This window comes from Rhipicephalus sanguineus, chromosome 3 (assembly GCF_013339695.2).
Source record: "Rhipicephalus sanguineus isolate Rsan-2018 chromosome 3, BIME_Rsan_1.4, whole genome shotgun sequence".
Taxonomy (NCBI): domain Eukaryota; kingdom Metazoa; phylum Arthropoda; class Arachnida; order Ixodida; family Ixodidae; genus Rhipicephalus; species Rhipicephalus sanguineus.
This window is the reverse complement of record NC_051178.1, coordinates 154,424,918-154,444,138: the sequence shown is the minus strand read 5'-3', so window position 1 is coordinate 154,444,138 and position 19,221 is coordinate 154,424,918. Positions and strand designations below refer to the sequence as shown.

At 49.5% G+C, this 19,221-nt stretch overlaps 2 protein-coding genes and 1 long non-coding RNA gene across 3 annotated transcripts in view; all 3 read left to right on the top strand.

Annotated features, from left to right (window-relative positions):
* The window catches only part of LOC119385134 (uncharacterized), a 332,809-nt gene that overhangs the window by 85,633 nt on the left and 227,955 nt on the right, over positions 1 to 19,221 (top strand). The gene's annotated exons all lie outside the window — the stretch shown is intronic.
* LOC125757678 (uncharacterized) overlaps positions 1 to 19,221 on the top strand; it is a 97,258-nt gene that overhangs the window by 40,306 nt on the left and 37,731 nt on the right. The window lies entirely within an intron of this gene.
* The window catches only part of LOC119387486 (cell division cycle protein 27 homolog), a 39,404-nt gene continuing 37,731 nt past the window's right edge, over positions 17,549 to 19,221 (top strand). Inside the window, exon 1 of the mRNA XM_037654885.2 lies at positions 17,549 to 17,759. Within this exon, the coding sequence (XP_037510813.1) occupies positions 17,736 to 17,759 (24 nt within the window). The 5' untranslated portion in view covers positions 17,549 to 17,735. The remainder of the gene's footprint in view (positions 17,760 to 19,221) is intronic.

Here is a 19,221-nt window from a genome sequence, read left to right as displayed (position 1 = left end):
GGGCATCCTCCTACTGGGTCGCAGTTACTTTTTTTGCTGTTACTTATTTTAAGAAAATGGCGGGGGGAAGGGGGGGGGACTGCAAGATTACTGGGGTGTTCCTAAAAGACAGAGTTTGCTCTTGACAAGAGATGTTTTTGGCACTGTAAGTTTAACACGACCGAACAAATATATTCCTGTGTCTATATATATATATGAGCTCCTGCAAACTCTTTCGCAGCATGGCAAGTACATGGCCTCCCAGACCTTAGCGCACAGACCGCGCAAGTTGTATGCACGTGCTTCGATGGATAGCACCCAATAAAAATAAAATGATTGCACATCGTTTCTTAGCTGGTTCAGCAAGCCATGACAAGAGTTTTTTGTCCACCTCTTTTGGCGATCTGAAATGGGGATCGGTGATATGAGACATCGCAGACAACACTACCATCGGTGGTGCGGTCGAAAATATTAACATATACATTTAAGCGTAGTGCAGTTAAATCTAATTTTTTATGCACGCACGCACGAACGTGTGAATGTGTGTGTGTTGCTAATTGCTAGTGCCCCCCCTCCTCCTATTTTATGTCCTGCCGAGCGTGGGCTCAATTATTGGAGTAAAAAGACAGTCCATTCTGCATTTCAGAACGCGTGATACATGTTTTGCTGTCCTAGTCATATTCTCAAATTTAACGTGCAATGCAGTGTAAAAAAAGATTACTCAACAAGTGACCTGAGTAGGACACGTAATTAAGCGAGAAATTCTAGCTCTTAGCAAGCGCGCTTACCGCTCGCTCCACAAGCAGAACCTGATGTATACGTCGCGAATGGCGCAAGAGCGCCGCGACACGGCCGCTCACAGCAGGCGCCTCGCACACGTTGGCACACTCTCACTCTACTAGTATTATGGAGAAACAAGGATGCGCATGGACACACTGCAAGTAAGGAACACACAGGCTTCTGTAAAGAGAAGAACTGTCTTAAACCAACATAAAGGGAAATTAGATTTAACTGCAATACACCGAAAGTATAGAGGAGTATATGTAATACTTCCGACCACACCTAAGGCAAGGAGGTTGCGATAAGGTGATCTGCGATGTCTGATAATGGTGATAAGGTGATCTGCGATGTCACCGATTTCCACATCAAATAAAAAGAAGTGGACAGAACAGGACAGAACTCTTGTCATGGCTTGCTGACGAATAATAGAACATGCTATAAAACTATATGCAATCATTTTATTTTTATTAAGCGCTACCCATTGAAGCATATGCAGAGAACTAGTGTGGTCTGTGCGCTACGGTCTTGGAGGCCATACTTTTGCCGTGCTGCGAACGAGCTTGCAGGAACTCATACGGCGTAGGAATATATATATATATATATATATATATATATATATATATATATATATATATATATATATATATATATATATATATATATATATATACAGGGTGTTTCAAGAAATGTGTCCAACCTTCTCAAAAAATCAGGAAACTGCGATATTTGCTCGGGGCTTTCAGAATTGCTTTTTCTGTAGCGGCAGGAATCTTAAGGTAGTTAAGGACATCACTTCGGACAGTAATTAAGAAAGTTACATTACTTAACTTTTTAATTAGTGGAGTTAGGTGATTGTGTCAAATGGGAGAATTGAAGTTCTTCAAGCGAGGAACCCATCCGAGTATTGAGATTTCGAAAAAGCGTCCTCTAGTAATTGTTGTGGCGTAATGAAATTCAACGAAATGCAACGGCTTTCAACAGCGAAAGCCATTGAATTCGGTTGAATTTCATTACTTCGTAATTATTACTAGAGGCCGCTTTTTCGAAATCTCAATGTTGGGATGGGTTTCTGGCACGAAGAACTTCAATTCCCCAATTTGACACAGTCACCTAACTCTACTAATTAAAAAGTTAATTAATTTAAGTTTCTTAATTACTGTCTGAAGTCATGTCTCTAACCATCTTAAGATGCTTAGCGCTACAGAAAAAGTCATTCACTCATTTTGTACGTCTCAGAAGAATATGGCAGTTGCGTTCTTCCATGTTTCTGTTTAGATTTCGCCATTGAATTTGGTTGAAATTCATTACTTCGTAATTATTACTAGATGCCACTTTTTGGAAATCTCAAAGTTGGGTTGGGTTTCTCGCATGAAGAACTTCAATTCTCCCATTTGTCACAACCACCTAACTCCACTAATTAAAAAGTTAATTAATTTAACTTGTTTAATTACAGTCCCAAATAATTTCTTTAACCATCTTAAAATCCCTGCCACTACAGAAAAACCAATTCTGAAGGCAGCAATCAAATATCGCATTTTCCTGATTTTTTGAGAAGGTTGGACACATTTCTTGAAACACCCTGTATATATATATATATATATATATATATATATATATATATATATATATATATATATATATATATATATATATATATATATATATATATATATATATATATATATATATATATATATATATATTATCTGTGTGTGTGTGTGTGTGGTTTACACCCCGGTCATTGCGAAATATTGCTCAAGCGCAGCCTCGCCTCCCCCCCAAACCTCTCTCTCTCGAGCGCGCGCTTGTCGAACACACACACGCGCGAAATATATATATATATATATATATATATATATGTCTGTCTGTTCAGTTACGTTAAATATACAGTGCCAAAAACATCTCTTGTCGAACACACACGCGCGCGCGAGAGAGAGAGAGAGATTCGGGGGGGGGGGGAGGGGAGGCTGCTCTTGAGCAATGTTTCGCAATGACCGGGGTGTAGAACCGCGTTATTATAATTCGTTTGATGCCACTCACGCTGCACAACTGTATTCGACAGCATACGTTCCCTCTGGCAAGCAGCTGCATGGTAATGCAGTGGCGGCGCCAGGATTTTGTAACAGCGAAGCTCTTTAGCAAATCGTTCCTTGTGAGTCGATCGCGGAAAACTATGATCTTAACGGGTATGTACCATTGTGCGGCTACCTGAGAACGAGTACAGAGATAGAGAGATAAAGAAAGAAAGAAACAAACAAAGAGACGGAAAGATATAAAGAAAGAGAAAGAGAAAATTCCTGCTGAAAAAAGTGCTTCACGAGGTGAGATTCGAACCCGCGTACCCTCGATCCGAAGGCGAGCATCCTAACCACTCGGCAGGACTGGGCAAAGATACTTTGAAATTGTATCGCGATACGACACAAGATACTCAGGGAAGAAGTATTTGAGATACAAATAAAATATACTGCCGCAATAATTGTATCCGATACGATACTTGCCAGTTGTATCTTAAGATACTTAGATACATTCGCAAATTTGTTATTTTATAATGTAGCAGCAAACGCAAATGCACAAAAATGTCTTCATGAAAATTGTGGCCAAATTTAGGGGCGAAGCTCCTTAAGGCGGCGGCGGCACCCGTTCGTCCCTCGTAGTTGTAGTCGTAGTGCGTAACCAGTCGTAACGCTAGTACCAGATCTTGACCTCCAAGGTGGTGCCGGTGGGAGATTTTTCCTGTGCGTTGTTGAACAATGAAAAATTCGCAGCGTGCGCGTTAACTAAAAGCCGAATTCTTCTGTCTCTCATTCCCCATTAGCAGCCATTGGCATGTTCCAGTAGGAAACGTTAGTAGAAGTAGAAGTGTAAGTGTTAGCTAAAAGCCGGCTTCTTCTGTCTCTCATTCCTATTAGCAGCCATTGTTTACCTCCAAGGTAGTGCCTGGTGAGATTTCTCCTGTGCGTGATTAAACAATAAAAATTTTGTTCAAAACGCCGTTGATTGATGAAATAAACCAACGAAAGACGCCAGATGTTTTGTAAAAGCAAATCGAAAGAACGCCAGATGTTTCTAAAGCAAAACGAAAAGACGCCAGCTGCTTAACGAAAGACGCCAGATGTTTTGTAAAGCAATGGTTTTCTAAACAATGAAAATTCACAGCGTACATGTAAAATTAAAGTGAGCTGCAAGTCGTCATAACTCTCATCGAACCTTTAGTATAAACGCGCCCGATCTCAGGTCGGTGATGATGTACTGGGCAGAGTTCACGGAAGATTCACGGTTTACCGATGAACCTCCGCAGCTTCGCCCACTCATCATCATTCACTCCGTGGATATGCTGTGATTTTTTCAATGAAATATCTGTTAGTATAGTACCTAAAAGTTCTGTCCTTCCTACTCGAAGTACATTAGTTCATGGCTTGTTCGCGCTGCCAGGAACTGGACGACTTGACACGGGAAAAAGACACGCATAGGATGAAGCGCGCTTCATCTATGCGTGTCTTTTTCCCGTGTCAAGTCGTCCAGTTCCCGGCAGCTCGAACAAGCCATGTATTCGCACCAACTAGCCCCCATAGCAGCTTTACTTACATTAGTTCAATTCCGAAGCAACTTACTGAAATTTAAACTGCTTAACAGGACATTTCTTTATACACTTCGCTGACATTGGTCCTTGCTTGTCTTTTTGTATTTCATGGGAGTCGCTGCTCAGCTTGCGGACCAGCTAGAGTGTTGCCATATAATCACAAGAACTTCAATAAGAAGCCTTCAGACGATGGTGCAAATACCGGCGTGGAGGTTTACCTTGTCCGTAAACCACCGATACGCAATCCCGAATCACCGGACGGGTACAGCAGCAACAAGTCTGGGAGCGATATTTTTTGTGACGCATAGTGTATACGTAGGGAACATAAAAATACTTATCTTATCTGCTGGTGTAAAGCGTTCGTTATCGATATACTCGCTAACGTGCACTCTTTGAACAATTTTCCTTCAACGAAAGAACATGTGCAACCCGGAAGCGTCTTAGACGTTGTCACGATGTGTAGGACGCCCGGCACGGTTTGCTTGAGCACGCGCAATAGACACACGAAGGCGACAAGTTGTGACATAAACACACACTTCATTATACTCCACGAGACAATTACACACACACAGAAGAATATAAATAGCTAGAAATAACTATGTCCCCAAAACACAATAATTAACGTGTTCTCTCACGGCCAAGTTCTACTCGCGTCCCTCCTCACATCTCTTCCGCTACCGCCGGTCGCTTACGATGAAGATCGTTCGCGATGTCACCCGACCGTCGCTCACCGCATGCGTCGATACCGAAGTCTCCGTTGATGTAGAAGTGCGCTCCGCAAGCACGGTGACGTACTCGTGCGTTGTCCGTCTTCTGCAGAATGGGATTGGTGCCGGCGGGCACTCCTGGCACGTCCCAGCTCACCCTGGCCCGGGCACCGTTGGCATGGCTGACGGGTGGCCGCAAGCCCGGGCTCGTTCGAGGTCGGCGGCGTAAGCGCTGACCTGTCCCGGTAGCTCACTGCACAGCCGGCCAGCTGGACGACCGGATCGTGAAGACAGCTGCTCGCCGAGGCTAGTACTCAGGCGGGCTCCCCGCTCCACAGGACTGGGGCAAGACCCAGACTGCGCGGACCATCGGCTATCTTCCCCGTCGCCTCGACCGCCGTTCTCCTCTGCGCGCGCCAGCCCTCCAAGATGGCGTCCCTCTCGCGCGCCTCCCGCTTCTTTCTCCTTTTCCACTTGTCTTTATTCCCATTCCATTGATTTCTTATCCGGCTTTCCTCTTCTTTTTCGACGTCTCTTGTCATACCTGACAAGATGGCCCCCACTTTTTCGAGTTTTTGCTTGCCAAAAACTTCACTCCTAACGGGCACCACACCTCACTGCACCACACCTCACTTCGTTGCCCGTAACCGACGCTTCACTTCGTCATCACCGCACTTCAACACTACGCACGTCACATGTCGTCGTGTATTTCTCACTATCACCGCACTTCACGATCACACACATCTCACCTCGTTGTGTACCGTTGAGTCACACGTTGAGTCAAAATAAACAAAAAAAGTCACGCCCACATCGAACCACCCCTACAGTCAAAAGGTAGTTTTGGCTGCATCAATGATCACTGGTTGCTTAATGCATCGCCCTACTCATAAAATCAGCCCCCACATTGTCTCTACCCCTGATGTACTGCACAGAACAGTTATACTGTTGGAGTGCTAAGCTCCAGCGCATGACCATCGCGTTGTTATGCTTTACCCGGTTTAGATATTCCCATGGCTGCTGATCAATTTGTACCCCAAAGTGAGTTCCATACAAATAAATATGAAACCGTTTTACAGCCCATACCAAGGAATAACATTCCTTTTCTACTGCATCATAGTTCCTCTCGGTGTGGTTCTGTGACACGTGTCACACGATCGGACAAACCGTTTAACATCACTCTGCATGCATGGCCAGAAGAATTCGTCTGTTACTCGAGTGGTCGTCTTCCTTGCTCCTTGGTGACCAGCCGTAATAGAGCCGTGAGCCTGGTTGAGTACGGCCCTCCGAAGGTCTGCTGGCACTACTAGCTGTCGTTTTTCTCCTCCATCGCGTGTCTTCACCACTCGATACAGCACTTCTCCCACATTCTCGAATTTATGCATGGCTCTGCTCTTGTTACAGTGAATCCACTTCCCTTGAAGTTCGAACGAACGTCGCAACGTGCTGTCCGCTTCTTGTTTTTCTCTCATTTCAGTTGCGGTTACGTTCAATATTGACTCCATGGCATTCTTTTTATTCTCCATTTCCTTCTTGTTCCTTGCGGGTTTTTCAGCTGAACATACGTTAGCTTCCCGTGTGGCTGTTTTCCGGCCTCTTTTGCCGTCCTCATCGCTGCCTTCAGTCGCTCCCTGCTTCATGCCGTTTACCATTTCTGTAGTGGGGATGCTCCACAAGGGGTCTGGATCGTCCACGCCTCTAACACCAGGTACACTCCCTAGAATTACGTCATACAGTGGATTCTGTACACATCCAGCTTCTACCCATCCACAGTAAAAAGGAGTCAAAAGCAGGACTCGTGCTATAGGCATTCGGCGTAGAGTTCCATCCGCCAATCGCACTGTCTTCTCTGATCTGAAGATCTGCGATTGTGGCACCAAGGACTGTCTTACTAGCACCGTATTAGACCCCGTGTCCCGAAGAACAGACACTTCTCTTCCCTGTAGCATTCCAGTTACCACTGGCATTGACGTCTCCGTGTCTTCCGACCTCGAAGACATCATAACCGCACTAGTCATGTACTTGCACTGCTTGTCCATCGCCTTAACATTGTCATCTTTCCCAGGGCTGTCATCTGCAACCGCGCAAGCCGTCTCATGGTCTGGCCTTGCACTGCACCTTTCCGTTGTGTGTCCTCGACGTCCACACCTGTCGCACTGCAATGACGAACCACGCGCCCGTCCCAGCTGACAACTTGCAGCTCTGTGTCCGACCTTGCCACACAGAAAACAGTTGGCGGAACTTCGCGTCTGTTCTTTCTCCTCGGTCACCCTCTCTTCTTTCCTTTTTCCTAAGTTCTTCTGTCCTTCTGCTTCCAAATACCGGTCCGCATGTTCTGCGAGCTCTGCCACCGTCTTCAGGTTGCGCTGCTTAAGGAAGACAGTGACTCCCGCATGACAAGATGCCAAAAATTGCTCCGCGATCATATTGTCCCTCAAGTCTTCAAAGGTCGTTCGTATCTTTCCCATCTCCAACCAGCGATCGAAATAGTTGGAGATGCGGGCGGCAAACTGTTGACCAGTCTCATTTTCCTGGGGCTTGGAAGTTCTGAACTTCTCCCTGAAAGCTTCCGCAGTCAATCGGAAGCGTTGCAACAGGGCAACCTTCAACTTATCGTAGTCCAGCGCGTCAGCTGCTGGCATCCGGCTGAAGACCGCCAACGCTTCTCCCACAAGACACATACTGAGCCCCGTTGCCCAATCGCTCTTTTGCCACCCTTGAGCAGTTGCGATCCTTTCGAAGCGCTGAATGTATGCGTCTAAATCATCCCGCCTTTCATCAAACGGCGCGATAAACTTTTGGGGACACACTTTGTCTACCCTCTGGGGTGCAGTATATGATACCGCTCCTGCCCCTTCCCCACTGTTCAGTGCACGCAACTGCAATTTCTTTTCAGTTAGTTCTTTCTCTAACATCAAGTTTCTGTATGCGCGTTCATCAGCTGCTTTAGAAATCTCTTCCTGTTCCTTCGCGGCTTCTCGCGCCTCCACCCGCTCCTCTCTCAATCTTTTCTTTTCCTCGTCATATAACCGCATAATTGCCTCTGCTGATAAGCCCGCGGCATGTCCAGCCGACATCAACCGTTCGAGGTCCATCCCGCGGCTCAAGACACTCCAAGGCACGTGACAGATTTAAAGGGATCCTGGCAGGCTCGCCAATGTTGTCACGATGTGTAGGACGCCCGGCACGGTTTGCTTGAGCACGCGCAATAGACACACGAAGGCGACAAGTTGTGACATAAACACACACTTCATTATACTCCACGAGACAATTACACACACACAGAAGAATATAAATAGCTAGAAATAACTATGTCCCCAAAACACAATAATTAACGTGTTCTCTCACGGCCAAGTTCTACTCGCGTCCCTCCTCACATCTCTTCCGCTACCGCCGGTCGCTTACGATGAAGATCGTTCGCGATGTCACCCGACCGTCGCTCACCGCATGCGTCGATACCGAAGTCTCCGTTGATGTAGAAGTGCGCTCCGCAAGCACGGTGACGTACTCGTGCGTTGTCCGTCTTCTGCAGAATGGGATTGGTGCCGGCGGGCACTCCTGGCACGTCCCAGCTCACCCTGGCCCGGGCACCGTTGGCATGGCTGACGGGTGGCCGCAAGCCCGGGCTCGTTCGAGGTCGGCGGCGTAAGCGCTGACCTGTCCCGGTAGCTCACTGCACAGCCGGCCAGCTGGACGACCGGATCGTGAAGACAGCTGCTCGCCGAGGCTAGTACTCAGGCGGGCTCCCCGCTCCACAGGACTGGGGCAAGACCCAGACTGCGCGGACCATCGGCTATCTTCCCCGTCGCCTCGACCGCCGTTCTCCTCTGCGCGCGCCAGCCCTCCAAGATGGCGTCCCTCTCGCGCGCCTCCCGCTTCTTTCTCCTTTTCCACTTGTCTTTATTCCCATTCCATTGATTTCTTATCCGGCTTTCCTCTTCTTTTTCGACGTCTCTTGTCATACCTGACAGACGTATTGTATTGTCACGTGGTATAGCGACGATTATGAAGGCAGCAGTCAAATCGTAGAAACGAAACTCTTTACTGAGCTAACTTGTGCCAAGGAAACTAAGTAAGAAAGTGCAATCAAAGCACGCTGCACAGTGATAGCGGCAATCACAGTCGTCGATAATATGATCATCGGCGGAACGCGTCGTCTTTCATACATCAGGGATCAAACCTTCCAGCGTTATCGCTGGTGCTCGCGCAGGCTCCCGAATAAGCTAGGCCACTCGCGCCCTGCGCGTAATTTTGAGAGAACAATGGGGCAAAAATCGCGAAGCTTCCCCAACGTTGTGGCGCGACACCGGAAAAAACAATAAAGAGACCTAGGTAATGAATGGAATGAAAGAAGGACAGCTAAGAAAGTATTTGTGTTTTCAAATACTCTTTGAATACATATAGCAGGAAGAAAAAAGATTATGGTACACCGACATATCTTTCGTTAGGTAAAGGCTTGTTCTATTAGATCTAGCGTCGGTATCAGTGGTGCCATAGTTCTTAGAATCTTATTTGCATATAAGTCAATGCTTTCGCATGTAAGGTAAAGCTACATCCACGACAGGGGCGTAGCCAAGGGGGGGGGGGGGGTTGGGGGGGTTCAAACCCCCCCCGAAATTTTTCAGTTTTGCTTGCGTATATAGGCACGCACACATACAAACGCACGCACGAACATACATAAAGTATGGTTGAACCCCCCCCCTCCCCCCGAAAAAAATTTCTGGCTACGCCTCTGATCCACGAGGTCCTTCATATCGCTGGTGGGTGAAAGCCATGAGACGCAAAGCAACCCCATTCTTGCGTGCTTCATCTTCAATAACGACCATAGGCGTGCGCAGGGTCCCCATTAGGGGGGGGGGGGCGAAGGTTCATCGCAGCGCCCCCCCACCCTAAAAAGTCCATGTATGGGGCAGATTCCGCCCCCCCCCCTCTTAGGTGACTAGAAGGGTCAATGTACGGGGCAGATTTTGCGCCCCCCCTCTTAGATGATTAGGGGGGGCTGCCGCCCCCCTGCCCCCCCTCTGCACACGCCTATGATAACGACACAAAAGCGGCATAAGAATTTTCTGCATTCGTTGGAGTTAGAGCTGTGCACGGGCCGTATTTCCGAGCCCGAGCCCGGCCCGGGCCCGCTGACTTTGTCGAAGGCCCGCCCAAGACCGACGGCAAAGGGCTGCGAGCCCGCCCGGCCCGGCCCGACGTATACGAAAACACAATCCCGGGCTCGGCCCGGCCCGGCCCGGCTTTTTGAAGGTTCGGTGCGGAAACAAAACATCGTTTTCCGATAATTTGGCATTTTATTGAGCATATCAAATATGATCAAACGACACACGACGAACGGTCTCTACACAGATTACAAATTGTCGCGCAAAAACAGCAAGCGACTAGTCCAGCGATCCCGGCTTCAACGAAGTGCGGCGCTTTTGCATTGTGTAGCCTAGAGTCACTAGTGTAGCCCGCCGAACTGAAGTTACGTTTGCTGCTTGCACTCGTTGCCGGAATTGTTAATATCTTTTTGCCAGCCTGGCAAGCTTGGGATACCTCTGCTGCTTGTTTTTTCAGACGATTAAAACTTCAGATGGACAGGAGGGCGATTCCATAGAGAGATAATCGGAGAGCTCATCTTTTGTAACTGCTACATTCTCACCGCTGTCGCTCCACTCGCTGAACAACTGCAAGCATTGCTTTTTTGTGGCAGGTTCTTCCTCACTTTGACCACTGTCATCTGCAAACGGATTTGCTCAGATTGCTGGCCAGTCCGCATTGCTTCAAAAACCTCACTACAGATTTTCACTCATATGGGATTTGGCCTTAAATCTAACGCGAGCAGTCGCGTGGCGCCGTCATTAGCTCAGGTGGTGTTACCACAGAATACTTATACTACTTCTCTGTTTGTCGGAGTGCAACAGAGTCAGTGCTTTACCTGCTCCCCTTTTGTTTAAAGGAGCACTGACATCAAATTTCAAGATCGAGATGTGCCCATCATTCGATCGCTTGGTATGCATAGGTCTTCTTGGCCAAATTTGAACGGCATCCGTCGCGTGGAAGTTATTTTAATTCGATGTCAAACAGCGTAGGAGAAAAAACAAAAAATCGGCTGCCCTGCAACATCGACACTAGTGCTACGTGTTCGGTGTGATACATTGCACAAAAATCACCCCGAGTGACGATACGCTAGTAACAATGACGTCGACGATCTCTGAGTGTGTTTGGAGCCGACTGCCAGCCATGCTTTCACTCTCTTTGCTGTGTCGAAGCGTGCGGCGTGCGTTTGCGGGGCGCACATGCACAATACGACGACTGGCACCCGGCGAGGCCTATTGTTCCGCACCCCTCTCGCTTTGTTGTCGGGCTGCTCTCGAGGTAGTTTTCGTGAGGGGTCACGCGCTTAACAGGTTTAACCGATACCGAGGCACCCACATCGCGGGGCCCCGATTTGAAAACCGCGCTTTCTACGTCACCACAGCTTGAGTGCACGTGGTCTTTGACGCTCCCCGCATGGGTCGCTAGTTTCTTGTGGTTTTTAGGCGGGCGTTTTGAAGTGACGCTAAAATGGTCACAATTAACTACGCTAGAATTAGTTATACGATACGCTAGAGCATTTACGATTTAACTTAGGGATTACCAGACCCAAAGCTACAAATTACAGTAAAAAAGTCACCAACAAAAATTTTGCTGTCAGGGGTCCTTTAAAGTAGCGAATGGAAAAGAAAAGCGGTCGCGGTCGCGGAGAAGGCGCTGTATGCGTGCTGGAAAACAAGTCCCGCTCATTGTATATTTCGGGCTTGATCGACTCGGGCTTTGCGCCGGGCCCGAGCCCGGCCCGACAAAACTCCAAGTAGTCCAAGCCCGGCCCGGGCCCGAGGTGAAAATACGTCTGCCCGCCCGAGCCGGGCCCGCCGGCCGGGTCGGGCTTTCGGGCTACCCGGAGCCCGTGCTCACCTCTAGTTGGAGTACGCGGCGCAGGACCGTGACTAAGAGCAAGTGTCATGGAACTGACAGCTAAAAAGAAAAAAAAATTGAAACAACAAAAACTACGTGGGCTGGGCGTAGACGTTCGCGAGCTTGTTTCTGTCCAGACTGAGCACGCACTGCCACGTTACTCTACTCCACCAATAGCGGCGCGCAAACCTCATCGTCTGCTCTAGCCAGTGGGGCCCTGGAAGGGGGGCACCACCCACCCTAACCACTCTAAGCCATGACATAAATAAATGTTTCTTCTCTCTCTCTCTCATCAGAGGACTCTGGCGGAAAGATAAATTATGTCGCTGTCATTAGTTTTATTTAGGTGGCTTAGTGGCGCTAGTACCAGCTTGAGAAGCCGAGTTCAACCAGCGATAATTGTTTCACACGTGGTTTTGCGATAGCGGTAACTTGTATCTTAAGGTACACGATACATTATTGAATGTATGGGAAATACAGATACAGATACTCGTCTTGCGAGACGTATCGCGATACAGATACAAGATACCCAAAGAGTATCTAAGATAGTATCTAAGATACATGTATCTTCAATACTGCTCAGCACTGCCACTCGGCTACCCAGGCGCGCTAGCGGAGCACAGCATAGCCTTGTATAGTTCAGAAAGGGGGTGGGAAAAGGAAGAGAGCGTGAGGAGGAGAGCTGTGATGGTGAGGAGGAGGGAAAGGAGGAGGGGAGAGAGTAAAACCCTCTGGTAAAACGTAGCACAGAAAGAATGAGAAAGAGAGAAATAGAGAGAAAGAAATCCAGAAAGGAAAAGAGAGATAGAGAGAAAGAAGTAGAGAGAAAAAAAAAGATAAAAAGAAAAAGGAAGCAAGCATCGCGTCGTCTAGCGACCAGATACCGCACCACCTGTCCAGGCCGCGCATGCGCAGTAGCTAAGCCACGCCCACCGACGACTGAGGAAGCCGCACATCTCGAAGCTAGACGTGTAGGTCGACGGGTATTACGAGCGGCGATGAGTCCGTGCTTCGCTGTACAAAGCTTTGCGCGACTTAGTGCAAACTGCCCGCAATTTTTTTCGGGGGGGGGAGGGGGCGCACCCACAATTGAGTTCCATCACAGGGGCAGGTAGGCGGGGTACCTCAGCGTTGTTTTGAATATGTTTGCTCTTGAGAGGGGGGGGGCGGAAATTGGGGGGGATGTCCCCCCGGACCCTCCCTGCTTCCCCCCCCCCCCCGAGAAAAGTTTCTGGCTACGCCCATCGTCCATACGTCGCGTCCACCGTGGTCGTGTCAGTGCGAAAATGTGATGCACAGATTCGCGTAGGTGACCTGCTTTTCTTCGCTAAAAGCTGTACGCTTAGAGGGTTTGTTTCTTCGGGTTATTGACTTATCAGGCCATTGGTTGGTCATATATACCTGTGCTGCGCTTGTCAGCCGCGGACGGACCAGTGATTATCTGTGATAACGTACGTCGCAGACTCCGGAGTGTACTCTCTATGGAGCAGGGGCGTAGCCAAGGGGGGGGGGGGGTTGAGAGTTCAACCCCCCCCCCCGAAATTTCTCAGTTTTGCTTGCGTATATATACACGCACACATACAAACGCACGCACGAACATACATAAAGTATGGTTGAACCCCCCCCCCCCCCCGAAAAAAATATCTGGCTACGCCCCTGCTATGGAGAGTCGCCCGCCGCCTTAGACCACTTCCTCTTTGGCTGCCCTGCCGATCCTCCCCCGCAGGGGCAGCCCGCCATCAGAACACGGGAGGACCTCCTTGCGTCGCAGGATCTGGACGCTCAGCTTCGCTGTGTGAACCGGGGTGCCAGTGCCCTGGCCCTGCGTGGTGTGGACACATAGGCGCAATGCGATGGCCGTGCGATGGTCCAGGGCCCGTAAAGGGCCCAAACTCACTCGCCCAATTACTTCCTTCCTCGCCGAGGAGTCGGAACCATGCACGGTGAACTCCCGAGAAGTACGGCCGTAAATCCAAATCCGCGAAATTGCTAGGGGCTTTCTTTTTTTTATTGGCGCCAGTATGCCCTACGGCATAAGTTAAATAAAAGGAAAGAGTTCAGATTCGCTGATAAAGGCCAGGAGCGGTCGATGCAACGGCCCGTGCGTCCAGCGCGTTAAGTCGGGTGGTCGACCGGGGCGGTAGTCAAGGCCTCGTAGGTGGCGGGTGCGAGCCTTGTGAAGGCCCGGACAGGTCCCAAGTAGGTGATCGATCGTTGCTTCTGTGGCTGGAGCAACGCAGAAGGGGCATGTCGTTGGGGGAGGCTGTGCACCGGATGTCCATGCAGCCCGGATGGCAGGAGTCAACGCGGCACCCACACGAATCCTCCTGAGCGCAACCTCCTCTCGGCGAGTTAAGCCGCCGGGAAGGTCCGATCCACGCGGAGGAATGAGTGCACGCGTGGAGCGCCGGAGGGTTTCTTTATGCAGGAGCAAGCTGTCCTTTGGGGACAAACGAAGTAGAGGCAGCGGGTGTTGAACTTCCGCTGGATGGCAAGCGGCATCTGCGGCCATTTGAGCCAGTGTAGACCGACGGGTCCACAATACGCGGACAGGGCAGGCGCACGAGTAAATTAGTCGATGCACATCGGAAGCTATATCGAGGGAGCTGCTCACTTTTCGCAACTCTCGAACTGCCTGCGTGGAGTCCGTATAGACGAGCAGCCTATTGAGTGACAAGCAATCCACCTTGGGTATCATGAGTGTTAAGCCGTCCCGTATAGCTGCGAGCTCCGCCAACACTGATGGAAATGGTGCCTCTGTAACATAGGAGCATGTATGTTGCGTTTCAGGTAGCGTGGGGCATACGAGGCTGGTGTGCAAAACGCAGCTATCGATAGCTGCATCTACGTATACCGCTAGTGAGTTGTCGACGGCAGTGACGACGGCTTCCTGTTCCACTTGTCGGTTGGATTGTCGCAGGCGAGTCAGTGGTCGGTTGTCGCTGGCCTGTGCCTTGAGCCATGGTGGGATTTCTGGCAAGGGTGCAGCAGGCTGTGGCAGCGTTGAATTATAGTAGTGAGCTAGAGCCGCCGCCGCAGGAACAGCTTGACTCTTTAGGTGGCGAGCCATTCGACGCTGGTGTACGATTTCGTCGATGGTATTGAGCTGCGCTTCCGCCTGGAGGGTCGCGATAGGTGTTATCCGAGGAAGGCATGTGATCGCCCTCATGGCATCTCGGTTGGCGGTTTCGAGCAAGTCCCAATCTCTCAATGTGAGGCGTTGAAACTGAGCTTGATAAACAAGCCGAGGTTGCAGGATCGACCGCACTAAAACACGGGCCATTCGAGAGCAAGCACCTCCGGTTTTTTGAGAAATACGTCGAATGAGATGGAGGGTATTAGCACTCTTTCGACGAGCAGAGCGAACCCATGCACTCGCGGAGCCAGATGCGTCCAGTTCGACTCCGAGCACACGGATAGTGGATACAGTGCTGAGGCCTTGGCCATTTAGGATCAAACAAATAGGCGTCTGCAGAAGGCGACGGCGACCTCGTCTGTTGGTGATAGACATGAATGCCGTCTTCGTGGCCGATAGTGTGAGTCCTATGCGCGCACACCAGTCCGAGGCCTTGTCCAGAGCACTCTGGAGTGCATGCTGCTGGCGTTGCAGGTCTGGATGTAGTGTCCACACAGTCAAATCGTCCGCATACAGGAGGAAGAAGGCATCTGGAATGCTTGCTAGTTGCCACGCGAGGGGCAATAGGGCAATATTAAAGAGTATCGGAGCCAGCACCGAGCCCTGCGGCACACCCCTTTTCGTGACAAAGTGCCCGGTTCTTTCCTTGCCGACTCGGATGCAGAAGGTACGGTGTGCCAGAAAAGACACCACGAAGTCGCACACACGAGGCGGAAGTTGAAGCCATTGCATTACGCGAATGATGGCAGAGTGGCTGACGTTGTCGTAGGCCTTATGAACGTCCATTGCGAGAAGGGTTCGAATGCTGCTTGTTCTCCCTCCCACGAGCACCATTGACGTCATATGATCCAGGCCATCTTCCGTGCCCAAATGCGGTCGAAAACCAATCTGGGCCGGATGGTACCAGGCGTGCTTTTCCAGCCACCAGGAGATACGCGACGCCAACATGCGTTCAAGAAGCTTGCACAACGTACACGTAAGAGCGATCGGCCGAAGATTAGAGAGGTTGCCCGGGTGCTTTCCTGGCTTTGGTATCGGCACCACTTCGGCATGCTTCCATGATTCCGGCAGCTCTCCACTCGTCCAAATTACGTTAAGCGTGTCCAGCAGCCACTGTAGGGCAGCGCCATCGGTGTTTTTGAACACTTCATAAGAGATCCCATCTGGTCCAGGCGCCTTGCGTACTTTTGCTTGGCCAATTGCTGCCTGCAGCTCCGCCATCGTGTACGGCGCTTGCATGCCTTCGATGTCTGACTGGCTTGGAGTCACACCAACCTCCGGAGGTAGGTTATACGGACAGTCGAATCGTGGTGGGGCCTGGTCGTACGCTGGGAAGAAAGCCTTAGCTACTTCTGGAGCGAACTGTCTTGGCGTGCATCCAGAAGATAGACACGCACTGGCCGCTGGGTCCGGCATGCGAGCGCCTAATTCCATGCTCCGGAACGTTCGCCAGATCGATGCGGATGAAGACGATGGGCCGAGGGACGCACACCAGTCCATCCACCGTTCCCGGGAGAGTCGCTTTTCGCAGCGACGCGCTGCTGCGGTGAGTCTGTTGAGGTTATCACGAAGCTCAGCGGCGGCCGGATCTTGGTTTAAGGCTAGTTCTGCCCGACGGCGTGCTGCCCACAGACGCAACAGATGTAAATTCGGAGGTGTCCTGTTCTCCTCCACCCAGTTGGACTGCGTGGCGGCTTGTACAGCTCTGCTTAACACCTGCAACGGGTCAGACGATGGAGCTGCAATCAAGGCATCGAGTTCCTTGCGGAATAAGTCCCAGTCGGTTATGTAGCATCGGCGGCGGAGGCGGCGCTGGCTATTCGCTGCCAAACCAATTATCAGCGGGTGGTGATCACTCCCCCAACAGTCTGGTTCTCGGTCCCAGGAAACGGCACACATGCCCAACCACCACGAGAGATCGGGCGTATACGGTGGAGCACTGGAATGATCCCACCGACGTGTAGAAGTGGCCGGGGCATTCAAAAGGACAAAGTGTGCGTCTGTAAATGTGTCTAGCACGATGCTGCCTCTCGCACTGGAAGTAGGGTAGCCCCATGACTGATGAGGTGCATTGAAGTCTGGTGGCACAATTTTTTTAGCAGGTGCCGATGGGAGGCGGGGGTCTTGGTGAAAATTTTGAGGGGCCACCGCACCCCTCATTCTTCCCTTGCCTAAAACCTTACCCTTACCCCCTTTGGCGCCGCCCGTGAAAAGTTAGGAAGATAAAAAATCTACATATGCTAGTTTGCACTGAATGGTGCCGCAGCGTTATTTAGCTAACGAATAAAAAGTACTACTGCTACTAATCAAACCGCCGTTGCCGCCTTCATTACGGTAATGGTACAGCAGCGCCTTTAGCGGCGGCTCATTGCAGAAGCTACGGCGTAAGCTACCTTATCATTGCAGCCAGCCACCGCGCCAACTGCACCGACTGCACCTAAAGAAGTCGGTCAACGTTGGGTTTGAAATATGGCTGTGACGGTTGGGTAGTTGTGTATGTCCGTGTTCATGCAAAATCACGTTCAGCAAGTATATACTTCCCATTCTGCGTGATTGCGGACGCCACCAAGAAGGCAGGCTGGATCGGATTGTGGTGTAGAACAAACGAGTGGCCATGATAGTTCAAGAGCCGGTTCAGGTAAGGTGGTGCTAAACCTTTGCACTCCCCTATCAGCCTCGAAGCACTCTTGCATCTATCGCATTCTCTTGTTTTTGTATCTGTATGCGCTTGATTGACTTGGCTAGTCGCGTCTACGCATCGGGAGTAACTGTTATTCACGTGCACTTGTCATCTTAGCTTGAGACGGTCGTAGATGTGTTGTACTAGCGTGAGAGCGGCGAAGGGTAAACGATTCTGCACGGACATCAACCCAGCGTACCATCATGACGATGCCGTGCTCGCAAGTGCAATGGATGTGCGCGTGATTGGCGTAGTTGCGTTAGGGCCGACCGCTATGAACTAGTGAAACTTTGCTTTTACTCTATGCGATGGATGCATTGTCGCAAGACTTTGGACCAGTTAGACACGAAGTAGGCTTAAATCCTTTGGTGAAAAGCTAAACAAGCACCTTGTGTATCGCTTGTAGTCATCGTAATACAATGAACACTACCTCAGGGTTTGCGTGTGTATCGATAACAAATAAACGCGCGTTACAGAAGTAGTAATAGTACATGGTATCGTAAATTATACGCGCCTAGTTGCCGAAAATAAACCAGTACTGCATTTTTTGCATTTAATTCCATTAACTTAGTGGGCTTTAAGATATATTATTGCTCACAAGCATTCAAATTATGCACATATAGATTTTTAGAGTATATCAGTTATTATTTTCCTCTTTCACCGGTAAATGGAAGTATGTGTTGTGCAACCGCATTACCTCTGTTGAGGTTTTATGCAAGTGGCTGCGATTTTTTTTTTAAGCAAAATATAGCCATGCTGTTGACAAAGAGTCTCCTGCAGAGACTCTTTGTTACTTGGGAAACCTGTCGAGAAAACCGCAGGACGCGGCAGTTCTATTGCATAAATATGTGTTGCAAAATAAGTGTAGCCGAGTGCAAAGCAAAGGCTAAACTGCCGAATGAACTCCAGGCTTCCTCATCATTGTGTGTTTCAATGCTGTTTATATCTCGCACAGTGCTTCAATTCAAAAGAATAACTACATCAAAAACCAAGTGTCCACATTGTTTCTAGTAAGAGCAGCATTATGGGCAAGTTGGTAATCCATTACTTCAGTACGATTGCCTAACACAAGAGGGCACTGACAACAGAGAAGACACCCAGGGCTAGGTAACATGCAAGGTTAAAGGTGTACTCTGCTTTGTACACTGCAGCCTGTGCTACGAATGTGAAAGAAGCTTTTCAGGTCGCATTCACAGCCGTAGGATAGCTTGTCACTTACTAAAGAAAGACCTAAGCACCCGTTTATTATTTGATATAATGTATTTCTGGTACTTTGTGTCCGAAAATATCACGTGGTACAGTGTCGTCCATTGCTGTGTAGTACGCGTGAGCTGATGCTTCGCAGTGGTTGCTGGGTGCAAGATACTACATCCAGGAGCATGTTTGGCCTACTAAACATGTTAGACCTATGCATATTGCT